Source organism: Phyllostomus discolor, chromosome 3 (genome assembly GCF_004126475.2).
Source record: "Phyllostomus discolor isolate MPI-MPIP mPhyDis1 chromosome 3, mPhyDis1.pri.v3, whole genome shotgun sequence".
Lineage (NCBI taxonomy): Eukaryota > Metazoa > Chordata > Mammalia > Chiroptera > Phyllostomidae > Phyllostomus > Phyllostomus discolor.
Genome location: NC_040905.2, coordinates 72,640,778 through 72,654,734, shown reverse-complemented (window position 1 = coordinate 72,654,734; position 13,957 = coordinate 72,640,778). Strand labels below are relative to the sequence as shown.

Sequence of the window (13,957 nt, the reverse complement as noted above, 5' to 3'; positions counted from 1 at the left end):
TGTTGAAGAGTCGGAACTGAAACACAGAGCATTCTAATGCCAAATCTATGACCTTAACCATTATGCTGAGGTTGCTAAATGGCTCTGCAAATGTCAGGTTTTATGGAGATTAGAGTAGGCAAGGCAGAGACCATCTGGATTGACACAGTAGCACTTTTAAAGAGGAAACCTGGGGATGAAAAGGCCTCACAGTGCTTTTGTATCTTATAAAATGTGTGTGTGTGTGTGTGTGTGTGTGTGTGTGTGTGTGTGTGTATTTAAAACAAAAATTGGGCACCCGCCCCCAGTAATTCTCAAAAGTACTGAGGTGGGCCAATGCCTAGTAAATGGCACAGGCTAGAGTTCTCTGGTTCCCTATAGGTTCGCTGTTCTGGTCCTGCCTAGGAGGCCAGAGGGCAGGAAACAATTTACAAACCCGAAGGTTAAGCTTGTTTCTGTGTCATCCATGTTCTTATGGATTCTTCAGAAGCTAAAATTTCCCCTTGACCAGGACTAATTAGAAAAGCTAGCTATTGTAGCATAAATCAGGTCTGACCAATAGTCACTCAAATCTCTGGGGTAACCATGAACCCAGCTCCATGGTCCTGAGATCTCTTGCCTGCTGTGTGGACTCAGTACGAGCTAGGATTCAAGAAGGTAGCGTGGGATGACTGTAGAAGAGTTAATCTGCCAGCCCTGTGCCATGGAGCTGTGTGGAGATGAACTATCCTAGGAAAATATGAGAATGAGACCTATAAAGTATTCTTATTCCAACATTGAAGCTTTTTGTGAAACTGCATTTATTAAATGGTTTTATATTGCATCATAAGAAAGATATCCACATGGTTGATCATATCCACGAAAGGGAAGAAACTGAAAAACATATCTAAAACACAGTTTAAATGTTTTGATTCGTTTCATAGGCTCTGTCATTAACTCAATCTAGACTTGAATCTCTTCCCAGTTGTATGAGAATGGGCAAGTTAGTTTTTTGGTAGCTTAATTTGTTCTACTGTAAAATGGAGATAAATAGTACCATCTCATAGAAATATGAGGACTAAACAAGATAATAAATGTACTTGCCAAATAGTAAGCACTCAATGAATGAGTGATAGCCATCTTTTGGGAAGCCTGCTTAGTACATGTCTCATCCTCTGAGGCTTAGCCCCTTACACACAGATACTGGCTCCTATAAATCTATGTAACAGCAACCCTGCATACACTTCCCTGTCTCTCCATATTATTGATTGAAACAGGGATAGGCACCTACTATAAGCTGGGCTAATTGATTCCTTCCACCAAAAATTTGAAACTAGATCTTAAAGTCTAATTAATTGTCTTCAGCTATTGGATCTAGAAGGTTATATTGATTCAAATGTCACATGAGGACCCTTTGCAAATGGGACAGAGGACTGTAGTCTTCAGAACAAGAGGTGAATGAAGTGGCAACATTGCAGGAAGAAATGAATGAATGAATGACTGAGGAAACAGAGGGAAAGGCCCAAAGAGATGCAGCCCTGGTTTCTGTCTGCTTCCCAGTTCCTCATTCCAATGACTCCCAAACCCAGCTGAACTTCCTGTCCTTGGGTTCTGTGCAATCACTTAATTTTCTTATAATAAATCTCTGATTGCTTAAGTTCACGTACACAGTTTCTATCCTTTGTAATCAAATAGGCCCTAAGAGAAAATGGTAACCTAACCATTTGTATTTGTTTAATGTAAAACATCACTTTTGACATCCTGAATCAGAAACATACTTATTATAATTAACTGAGTAAAAGTCAGAAATCAAAAAGCCAATTTTCCTTTATCATTTTTAGGTAACACATGACAAAGCTGGCCCTAACCAATCCATGAAACAGCTCTGACATGCTCCTATTCCCACTTCCTCCCTCTAACTCTCCAGGACTTTCAGCCTGCTGACTGGGCTGACCTGAACTCCTGAGCAATGTCTTATATGTGCTGCATCTTTCCTACTAGTAACCATAAATCAATCCTTATCTGTCCTCTGACACTTAATCTCAAATCCTTCATTTCTGTTTTCTAAGAAGGAGGCCAGATACTTTGGTAAATTAACTCAAGCCAACATGTTAATTGATTTTAACATAAGAGAAGGCCTCCATTTTCATTCCTGGAAACACACTTGACTTTTGGGAAAACCCTTAATTAAAATGAATGAAACTAGTGATGGAAAATTCTGACACTGAATAAAGCAGCAGAATAAGTGTTTTTGTGGAAAGGTGTTCTTGTGATATCTTTTCTATGATACTCACCTTGCATATGCATATACCAAACTGGGATAGAGAAAGAAGGCTGAGCTAGAGAAGGACTATATATTTTTGATACATTTAAACTACTGAGCAGTCTTCTCTGTGTTGTAGCAAAATTGGTCTAGAAGCTAAAAATAAAAGTACAACTTAATATATTCAAAATTGGAATCAAATGTTGGAACAAGAAAATCAGTCATCAATGCTTACTCAAATAACTGAGATGATCACATTTTTATGCCAATCCTGTGTTTCTAATTAACAGATAAAGCAGGAGGGGGTATCTAAACAATGGTGTATAAAAAATGGAAAAAAATAAATTTTCAAGCCCCAATTAAATGGAGAAGCAATAACAAAATATTGCCGCATTTCAGCGACTGTTCATTAAACAACAACAACAACAACAAAACCTTGGCATATTTCTAGAATTACATTTCACAGGCTTCAGGATACTCTTATGTTTTTACTCATGATCATAAAGAGTACAGATGTTGAACATAAACTGAGCCATTACGCCAAATACCATCTGGCCTTCTGCCCTGAATCTAATTGGTCAGAACACCAACTCTCATGGAAGGCAGTATAATCCAGTGTAGTGACTCAGAGTGCGGGCTCTAGACCCAGCGTGCAGGATTCACGCCCTGGGACTGCCTCTTTCCCTGAACATTTTCTTGCATGATAACTCGGTCTCCCTACCATAAGTTTCCTCATGTGTGCAATGGTCCTATGTTCTGAGGATCCATTTATTCACCTTTAGAGGCTGTGCACTGTCCCTGGCTTTTGGAATTCAACAGTGAACAACACAGGTGAAAATCATCACCCTCATGAAGCTTACATTCTCAGATGCTGCATCTAAAGCACTAAATTATGCCTGATACTCAGTAGGTCATCAATACATCAATACAGTAGGTCAGCTGCTGGGATTACTAGTGCTTGAATGAGACAGCATAAAATGATGGCACTGGGATGAGAGGGAATGTGTTGGAATAAAGTGAGCACATCTAAGACCTAGCAGTGACTCTGCCACTAATTGCTTAGGTGACCTTCATTTAATCTTTTTGGGCCTCAATTACTTAATCTATAAAGTGATCTTACAGCATATCATGAAAGATAAAAAAGATAAAGTGTCAAAAACATTGAAGAAAATATTTCACTTTGTATATTTTGGCTTTATCTTACCATTTAATGAAGACACGGTAGGCAGAAAAGTACTTTTTTCAGCATATTCAAAGCTTAGGAAAAGCTCACAAACTAGGTAACCAGTTGCAGTGAAAAAATCCTCAAGAATCACTGGGAAAAATGTAAATGATCAATGTCATATCCAACCTTTAGCTTCATAAAATGTAAACATTATTGCCATAGCTGGGTAGCTCAGGTGGTTGAAGGCTCGATCCCCAGTCAGGGCACACACAGGAATCATCCACTGGATGCATACATATGAGGGTGGACCCCCCAAAACTAAAATTTAGTTACTAAAAAATTGTACATTTATTCTTACATGTTTAAACTTCAGTGACCTTCAAAATATTCTCCATTTGATGCAATATACCTGAGAGTTATTTCTACTGCTCAAAATAATTTTTAAATTTGTTGATTTTGATGCCTTTTAGTGCTTCTGACATTTTGTTTCACCTCTTTCATACTGGCAAAATATTTCTCTTTGAGGACTTTCTTCATCCGAGAAAATGAAAAAAAAAAAGTCACTTGGGGCAATAATGGGTCAAAAACTGCTGAACTCTTAGTGCAGTGTGGGCAGGTGCACTTATAAATCTCCAGTCATTAAGTGGGCAAACGCATTGAAAGAAAATTCACTGAGGCTGAATGCAGCCTCTCACAACAATGAGAGCTGGTACACTGATACAGATGGGTTCCTAGAACACTCACCTAGTGGGGGAAGCCTGTACTACAAGGGGCCTGCCCTCCAGAAGATAATTCCTATTTTGGGGGGCTCCTTCCCTGTAAGCGGAATAACAAATGGATCTTGCTCTCTCCCTAAATCAATAAACATTAAAAAATATATGTGATCACAAAATACAAAGATAAGATAGAAGCAGCATCTTAAATATACCTTGAAAGTATGTATACATCTAAACCTTATCAAAAATCATTGAATGAAAAATCCTCCTTCTAAAATGTATTTCAGTGAAATGTAGTGTCGTTCCTTTTTGGGAAAACTTAGCTTTCCTAAACTAGCTTTTCCAAATGAAACTTAAAAATAAAATTGGCCCCATACCTACACCTTTTCATGAATTAGTACACATTGTCAGAGTTTTGTACATTGTGTTCAAACTGATTTTCTTTTCTAGTTAAAAACTCTAGCATTTTAACTTTCTTAAAAGTGTCCAAGTGTATGACTAGGTATTCCTACAGTTTAGCCAAATTAAATGCTATACGTGGCCCTTAATGAGAAGGACCCTGTTTACCTCACCAAGCCCCGTGTCTGCTGCACTTCCCATTCCTATAACATAGCACTCTCTGTAGTTCCATGACTGTCTTGTTCTCTTATGAAAAACAGTAAACTTGCAAACAAGTTTCCTTCCACTAGAATATTTCCCCCCTCTATTTAATGACATACCCATCCACCAAGTCTCACTCAAACAGTCTCCTCTGCAGAACCTTCCCCATTGACTCCCACCAGAGCTTGCACCCTGACAGGTTGTATTGACCCTTTGATATTACTCACTTGACATTTTGTTCACATAGCCGTTAAATTGGTTATATCTCTTTAAATTATTTTTTGTTATGTCCATCTGCAGGCAGAAGCTCTGATTTTCAGTTGATATCACCCTGGCCCATAGAAGACAACTGTTCACATTTGTTAAATACTAGAACTCTTGTTCTCAATGGATTAAAAAAAAGACCCTTAGAAATAGTAAGATAAATTGGCCTTATATACTTTAATTTGTAGAATTGTTAATCTTACTCCACAACAGCAACAAAAATATCACTATGCTAGAGCAATCAAAACCAAAGAGGAATCAGCACAAGATCAAAATTAGAAAAAAACAAATCATAGTCTACAGCACTCCTCCAAAAACACCTTTTCCTCTAACAATGACGACATAGAATATCATGAAGTTAAGAAATGCTTCCAAAACTCCCCAGAGATTACGGCCTTGAACTCAAACACAGAGCAATCAAGATTTTCCCTCCCTTTGCTTTCCCTGGACACCAAAAACATGGCACAAAACCAACTGTTAGCAGGAATTTTAAATAAAAGTAAATCTTGCAGAATTTGTCATCGATAAGACAACAAGTGTTCTTATCATTAAATCTGGTATGTCAGCCTTCAGTCCATTTAATGTTGGAAGTAATCAAGTCTGGTACTTTGACTAGAGCGACATCTAACGAGGCACTAGCATGCCGCTGTAAGTGGGCATGCCCCCCCAAAGTCAGCAGTGCACTTCAAATATTCACGTGAAGTACAAGCAGGAAAAGAAAATATCACACTGGCCTATAAAGTAATGATAAATAAAATGCAGCTGAATACAATAAAATTAAAATGCAAAGTGTGTAGCACACTCAGCTATAAATAGAAATAGTTTCAATTAAAAACCCACTATCAAGAGAGCTCTCCTGGAAGTTAAGTGAGAATTATAGGAAGAACATTTTCCAAAAGCAGGCCATTCCTTTATGTAATTTACTTGTTTTCATTTTACAGTTGTCATACTTGTTCACCTAGGATGAAACCCTGTTCTGCTCTTCTTATAGTAATCAAAACAAAAAACAAAGCTAGAGAAAGAAAATGTGTTCTCCAGTAGGTAAGATTTTAACTATTTTGAGGAGAAAAAAGTACTGAATTTCAGTGACCTCTAATCAGTGAGCAGGATAAATTTATGACTTCATATATAATAAAAGGCATATTTAAAATTATTGCTCTGATTTGTGGGACAAGGACTTTATAGTTCATAGATATACATATATTTTAATAATATTTTGAGATGTCAAAAATAGGTCTTGGTGCCTTTCATTACTTGAAAAAATGAAACTTTTGATCATGTTTTAGATTAATTGATTTTTTATATATCTTACTGAAAATTTTCTAATGACAAAGTATTTTTCACTGTAATGAATACTATATATTTGATATGTCTTAAGATCTTAAGAGAAAAAACATATAACATGTCTTGAGTGTATCTTTTAACTATAAATTCAATTAAGATTCTATTGCAATTACTACTGCTACCACAGAAATAGTGCCACAGGATGACATGTAGGAACAGGGTTTTTATAGCACAATTCACTTCCATAAAAAATTCAACCAAAGAATGACTTACAGTGTCATGTACTGGTGAGGTACTAAAATGAAAAGAAAAAACAATGCATTCATCCAAAAGGGCATTTACATGAGTCAAAGTGAAACAAAAGACCACTGGCTAGAGATAGCATAAAACTCATTCTGTGATCATGACTAACGAGAAATAATAACAGCAGACAGAGTAGAAGAAATCAATGGAATTATAGAAAATTGTTATTGTTGCTATAACTAGTAAGAAAAACCATGTCAAAAAAGAAAAGTATTTAGAAAAATAAAAACAAAAATATTCTATGTCACAGATGACAAAATTGGGGCTTGTGTGTTAATGCCTGTCAGCACCCTGACAGATCTGACTAATCAATCGCTGGAGTCTTTGTTGCAAATCTTGGAATCCCTCTCAGTGTACAACACAGAGAGCCACAACGAATCACTGAACGTTGGCACTGAAACCTATTTGTCCAATCTGGTCTCAGTGATGTTATTAAGATGTTCAGTTATGAACCTTCTGTGCAGGCAAATGGCATATGACTATATACAACCTGCTAGGAAATGTGGTCAAGCATGGGTTTACTTTCAAAAATTGGTGAATGCATGAAATTTCCTAAAAAGCAAAATGGGAAAACATTACAGCAGATAATGCTATGATTTGGTGAGTGGAATAAAATTTTAAAAACTAAATGCCATCATTCTGACCTGTGTGGCTTGGTTGGGAGTCGTCCTACAAAGCTAAAGGTCGCTAGTCAGGGCACACACCTGGGTTGTAGGTTCAGTCCCTGGTCAGGGCACATGCAAGAAGCAACTGATCAATGTTTCTCTCCCCTCCTCTCTTCCACCCTCCTCCTATCTCTAAAAATAAATGAATAAAATCTTAAAAAAAGAAAAAAACCCTAACTGCCATCTACAACTTAGAATGGATTGAATTCTGATGAGACAGATATTTAAAAAAGATATAGTCCTCCATTTGCAAGAAAAGCAATTGAATGTGCATTATGACTTAAAAGCCATAGGTCTAATGGTCTGAGAAAAAATGAATAACTAGAGTAGAGAATCTGATACCCAAAGTAGCTTTTACACCTGAGCAATCAAAATTATAGATTTCCCCTAAAAGGGGAATATTTACTGGTACTTTTATCAATAAGCATTTTCATCTAATAAATAATGCAATTTTTGTCATAAATCAAATGCTTTTTAAGTCTTTTTTAAATTATTTTTTAATTAATATTCAAACACAGTTGTCTCCCTTTTCCCACCACTATTTTCCCCTGCCCCACTCACCCCCACCTCCCACCCTCAATCCTACCTGTTTGTCTTTGTCCGTGGGTCCTTTATACATGCTCCTTGATGACTCTTCCCCTTCTTTCCCTCATTATCCCCTCCCTCTCCCCTCTGGTCACTGTTTGTTCTTAATTTCAATGTCTCTGGTTCTATTTTGCTTGCTTGTTTTGTTAATTAAGTTTCATTTACAGGTGAGATCACATAGAATAGACATTTTTAAAGACCTAAAAAATGATCTCTATAGAAAATAAATCATAGATACAATGACAGTGGCTTAGTTTTAGGTGTCTTAATTTCCAGAAAAATAGCTTCTCTATTGAAACATTTTAAAGTATATATGTAATCACCGAACCATATTTGAAATACAAGCCATAATTTTAGTGTTAGGATAAAAGGGATCACTAAGCAAAATGTGCGTGGAGAAAGGATTAAGTAAAAAATGTCCATTAAAATAAAATAAATGTGTGTATCAGGGGATGGTAACTGTATTCTGCTGTAATTACACATACTATATAATATTATTCTGCTGTAATTACACGTACTATATAATATTAAGTCAAAGGCTGAATAATAAAACACATTAGAGAAAATACATCTCAATCACTAAATACGTTTAGATAAAGTCTACAATAGATCAACAGTATCATGTGCCGTTTCCAACAAACAAAAGCTTAATCAATCACTCACTTCACTGTGCTTATGCAGACAGACATATTTAAGGCTGGCATGAATTCTGCAAGAGATCTTAACTGGCACTAACATTCAGCAATAAAGAACATTTCCAGCCACAAGCAATTACATATAAACATAATCTGTAAAACACTGAGAACAAGTCACTGGTTGTAATGTAATTAGAAAAAGTTTTCTAAAATTTCTTTTGAAATAACTATTATCCTAAAATGTTTTACCCTTGGTCACATTCACTGTCATGAATTGTTTTACTATTATGCTTTTCCATGATTTTATAAGTAATTTCTTTGAAAAATGCAAATAAGGAACACATGAAACAGCCTGACTTGGCTATAAGACAGTAGCAGCTTATATGACTAACTTGTGATACATCTTACCACTATGTTACTCATGATTACAACAGAGCAAGTTTTAATGAGTAGGTAAGTCATTGCCTAATTAGCCACATTACCTGTGCTAACCTCAGGTAACATAGAACACAAATGTTTCTGCAAACTATACAGGGTGGGGCAAAAGTAGGTTTGCAGTTGTGAGTATACAAAACAAAGAGTTTATTCTTGTATTACTATTTATTAATTAAGGTATTTTTTCCATATGGACTCTAAATTTACTTTTGTCCACCCCTGTATAAATAACTATCAAATAATGCTTTCACACACAATATAAAAACCAAGATGAAAATATAAGTCTTGTGACAGAAATGTATTGCTGTACTATAGCAAACATATAATTTTCCTGAATTCTAGTAATAGAATGGGAAAATGTTTTTAAAATGTTCTCCTTACCTGTGTATACAGTTTTTACTCTCAAGATATGCCATACCGGAGGCAGCATCTAATGCAAATTTCACCAATTGTTTGGTTTTTATTTCATCTTTCTTTCTTCTTAGATAGGAAAGGAAATCACCTCCTAGAAGAATCGACAGATGAACAATGAGACAAAATCATAATGAAAGTCACATTTATTGTCTATTATGGATATCTCACAGAACAAAAAGCACTCCATGCTTGGCCATCCTTTTTGTCCATTTTGTTTGAGGTCGGGATAAAAGAACATATGAAAAGAACACGTCTTATTACAAAACAGACACCATTAATTTTCCTGGGTACGGTTTAAGTACTTTAAGTACTTCATACCCTATTAGCTAACACATAAAATATTCAAAGTCATACAATTTCTCACCAATTTGCCTGACTAAAATTTTGTAACAAAGTTTGTCTCTAATACCAAATTAAAGACTGTAATTACTATGAGGTAAATAAAAAAATGATACTGAATAAGTTATCAGATTCAGTAATTGCTAAAAAAGAAAGAAATGATTAACAATACCATCACTGACAGGAGAGCCAGAAAGAGGTGGGGAGCTATGATTTTGCTAAGATTTTAGGTGTTGATCCAGATTGCACTTGTGTATAAAATGGATTCCAGAGATGCAGAGAAACACCTTAAACCAGCATGGCCCAAAAGAAAGTAATACAAGTCACATAGTAATTTAAATTTACTGATAGTACCATTTTAAAGAGTAACAAAAAAAGGTGAAATTTGTTTTAATAATATACTTTTTCTTTAGCCAATGGATCCAAAATGTTATTTATCAACATATATCAAAAATTATAGTGGAGCTATTTTACCTTTTATCATCCTCTTTACAATATGTTTAACACTTATAGGGCATCTTAATTTTTATGCAATTTTTATCTGAAATATTTGATCTGTATTTAGATTTCATAAAATTTAATTCATATATATACATATTGAGTCATATATATATATATATATACACACACAGACACACATTGTTCCAGATGCTTACTATTTCCCAATAATTGGATCATGTACAAATTCTTAAAACATTTAAAATTAAATACAATTCAAAATTCAGGTTTTTAAGATGCACTATCCACATTTCAAAGCTCAGGAGCTACACATGGCCAGCGATTACCACGTTACACAGCATAGCCTTAACCTGTGCATTCATTGTTCATGCAGCATTGAAGGCTATGGTTTATTTTTTCTTGTTAGTGTATAATGCACTGCATTAAAAAAAGTTTATTCTAAGTGAAATAAGTCAGACAGAAACAGTCGAGAACCACATGATTTCACTCCCCTGTAGGATATAATAACTGAAATTTAAAAACGAACAAGAGAAACAAGCACAGATTCACCGACACAGATGACAGTACTGTGGTTACCGGTGGGAGGAGGCTGGGTGGGAGGAGTAGAGGGTAAAGTGGCTGGACGTACAATGACAGAAGGTTTGACTCTGGGTCAAACACAAGGCAATATATACATAGCAATATATACATGATTACTACAGAATCGTACACATGAAACAATTGCATTAACCAATGTCACCCCGATTAATTTAACTTAAAAAGTTAGAATAATTTAAAAAGTGTATTACAAATAAAGTTTATCTAAAAATAATCATTCTCACTTTCTCTTTTATATTAGGCCTTCAGATTTTAAGCCAGATTTTTGCAAGAGAAATTAGCATTTTAATTGTCATTTCGTAAACTTTTTTTACTCTCTTCACCATGGCTGTAGGCTTCCTAAAATGGAACAACTCTAGAGGTACAGACTTAATGGCTTTTTCTTTAATGAGAGTACTTAGAAAATGAGAACCAGCCAAATTCTCCTTGTAATATTCTTTTTATTCACAAATCAAGCATTACACAATTTTACATGGGCCCCTTACAAAATCAATAAGCCTTATGCTTAAAAATAATTTTAACAGTGTCTTACAGTTTATCTTTTTCTGTTTGTTTCTTTTTAAGGAGAATATCAAATACATCAAATTACTAGGAAGATTACTGAAACAGTTTCTATCAGGCTTAATTTTACTTTCCAAACCAAATACATAGATGTAACAGTAAACCACAAACTTAACCAGTAATTTCTCAAATAGGTAACAAAAATGTCTATTAAAATGGACTTAAAATCAATATTCAGTTCAAGTTATTACTTGGACCAATATCCCTATATTAATGCTTTTGTTAGATCACAGGTGGCAAACACAAGGCCCACAGGCTGAATGCAGCCTAGCACCTTGTTTCTACCTGGCAGTAGCATGAAGCTCTTTGCCCCTAGTTAAGGAGTACCCGTATTTTTCAGACTGTAAGATGCACCTAGGTTTTAAAGGAGGAAAATAGGAAAAAAAAATTTGAAGCAAAAAATATGGTAAAATAGTAACATAAATAATACTTCACCAATATAAATGTAAACAGAACTCAACAGCAGCATTAACAACCATTATTCCTCCCAAATTGGGGGGGAGGGGAGCAGTAAAAGTGTGTCTTATAGTCCAAAAAATACGGTAGTTACATTTACAGTCCTAAAATTACATTCAGCCCTTTGAAGGCAACTGTGAGGATGATGTGCCGCCCCCTCTCCCCTGCCCCTTGACAAGGAGTTTGACACCAGTGTATTAGATATATGTTGGCCTATTTTAGAAAACAGTGCACCCTTCTGGTCTTGAAACCACATAGCATTTTGTTGATGCTGTGGAATAACTTTCAAGTGAAAACATCTTTACTGGAATTTGATTTAAAGCAGCAGGACATCCCCCATATTCTGTCAATTCCTAGTATTATTTCTTTCCCAAGTTGGCTCATATTCAGCAGTTTTCCACCTGCCTCCTGCTCTTTTTAAATTTACTCCTTCCTACAGTCCTCCTTGCACTCCCACCCCTGCCCCAGGCTAGCCCCTGTGAAGGGAATTGTGCCTGTTGTTCAGTATAGTAATTTCAGCACTTACCATGCGATTAAGAATTCCAATTCCAATTAAGAATCTTGGTGTCCAAAAAGCACAGAACATGATCACTTCCCTTTTGTAACTCTGTATTAACAAGGCTTTTTTCTGTATGAGTAGACAATATATTAAACCAAGAGAGGATGGATCATTTTCTAGCATTCTTCACCAGTGATGAATTTCTAAGACAACTCTTGATATGTTTTTATGGCCAACTTTGGTTTACTAGAGCGAGCAAGGCACAGTGAAAAAGAGCATGGATATTGAAATCAGACTGACTTAGTCTGATTAGTTATATGGACGTAAGTTGTTTCACCTTTCTGAACTTCAAGACAAAAATTAATTCCATTTATTTCTCAAGATGGCTTTGAAGACTCACTGTATCTAAAGAACTAATCATGTGCTGAGCACATAATACACACAATAAATACTACTACAACTTGTTTAAGTTAATTGTTATACAAAATGAGGAAGAGCTGCAGTAGGGACTGGGCATTTGCCATACATCTATTTTCCCTCATTCACCTCAATTTCTTTTAGGGGACCAGGCTTCTCCCATTTTGGAGAGTATTAACCCCACCCCCAACAATAAGAGTGGTCCTGGATTGACCTAATCAATGACGTCCACTCCCCTGTGCAAGTGACTGCTTCAAGGACAGGCACACAACTTAACTCAGGTCACTGAGAGACTACAAGGAGATACTTAAGAAGTGAAAGAAACTGTTATTTTTTTTTTGAGAGAAGTACCAAGAGATAAGCATGCTCTGCAACTGAAATTGTGTAAGACAGCATGCCATACCCCAAAGACTGGCAGCCTTCAAATGAAACTATTGCCAAGGAAAGCAGAAAGGAGTGAAGGAAAGAGAATAGTTTTTGGTGACATGCTGGATCCACTGGATCAAACAATGCCTCAAGAGTAACTTCCCTCTAGATTTTTCAATTATGTGAATTAATGAAATCTCTATAATTCTTTATATATCTTTTGTACTAGTAACTCAAAGGTCCCTAATGGATAAAATAATATTCATAACAGAAGATCATTAGGAAAATTTAAAAAGATAGTATCTGGAACAAGTAAGAAACAAGTAAGAGGATAGAAGCTATTACTCTCAATAGCCCTTGAAGATTTCTTACTCCATGCTGTGGAAATTTGGTCTTTCCTGTTGTTCACTATTGATGGGACTCTGAGAAACTAATCTCATTAAACAAACTTGGTGAAATCATGTAAACAAGAATATTAATTTATCAATTTGTCACTGAAGAAAAGAGATCATTGGGATAGTACCACTAATGATTTCCTGTCATTAAATCACATAGAAATCTTAATTTATCTTCAAACAACTTCCAAGTTTATTAAGCAGATACCAGTCCCCCATGATATATAAAAATATAATTCATGTCCCATGTATTTCAAGATATAAATTTGTTCCTGAGAAATTTGGTTTATTTGTGTTCATTTATACATTTAAAATAGGATTGTAACCAAAGCAAGTGATAAATTTGTAGTGAGCTATTTGGGGGCTTCATTTATGCCATTATTCAGGTTCTTCTCTAAAAAATAAACATTTGCTCTTGCACTTGTACTGATGAGAGTTGTGGCTGTTAGCCCATCAAAAACAGAGACAAACTCTATAAAATCATAAACAATGGAAGCTGATTCAATTTGTACTCCATGAAAGACAAAATAGACTTTATATAATAGGAGATAAATCTAAACCATTCTTGAAGAAGAATCAAT

At 35.4% G+C, this 13,957-nt stretch overlaps 1 protein-coding gene across 5 annotated transcripts in view; it reads right to left on the bottom strand.

Annotated features, from left to right (window-relative positions):
- FER (FER tyrosine kinase) overlaps positions 1-13,957 on the bottom strand; it is a 383,463-nt gene that overhangs the window by 80,600 nt on the left and 288,906 nt on the right. For all 5 annotated transcript variants that reach the window (XM_036020640.1, XM_036020636.1, XM_036020638.1 and 2 more), the window contains one exon: positions 9,255-9,378. In XM_036020640.1, coding sequence (XP_035876533.1) covers positions 9,255-9,378 — 124 coding nt within the window. The remainder of the gene's footprint in view (positions 1-9,254; positions 9,379-13,957) is intronic.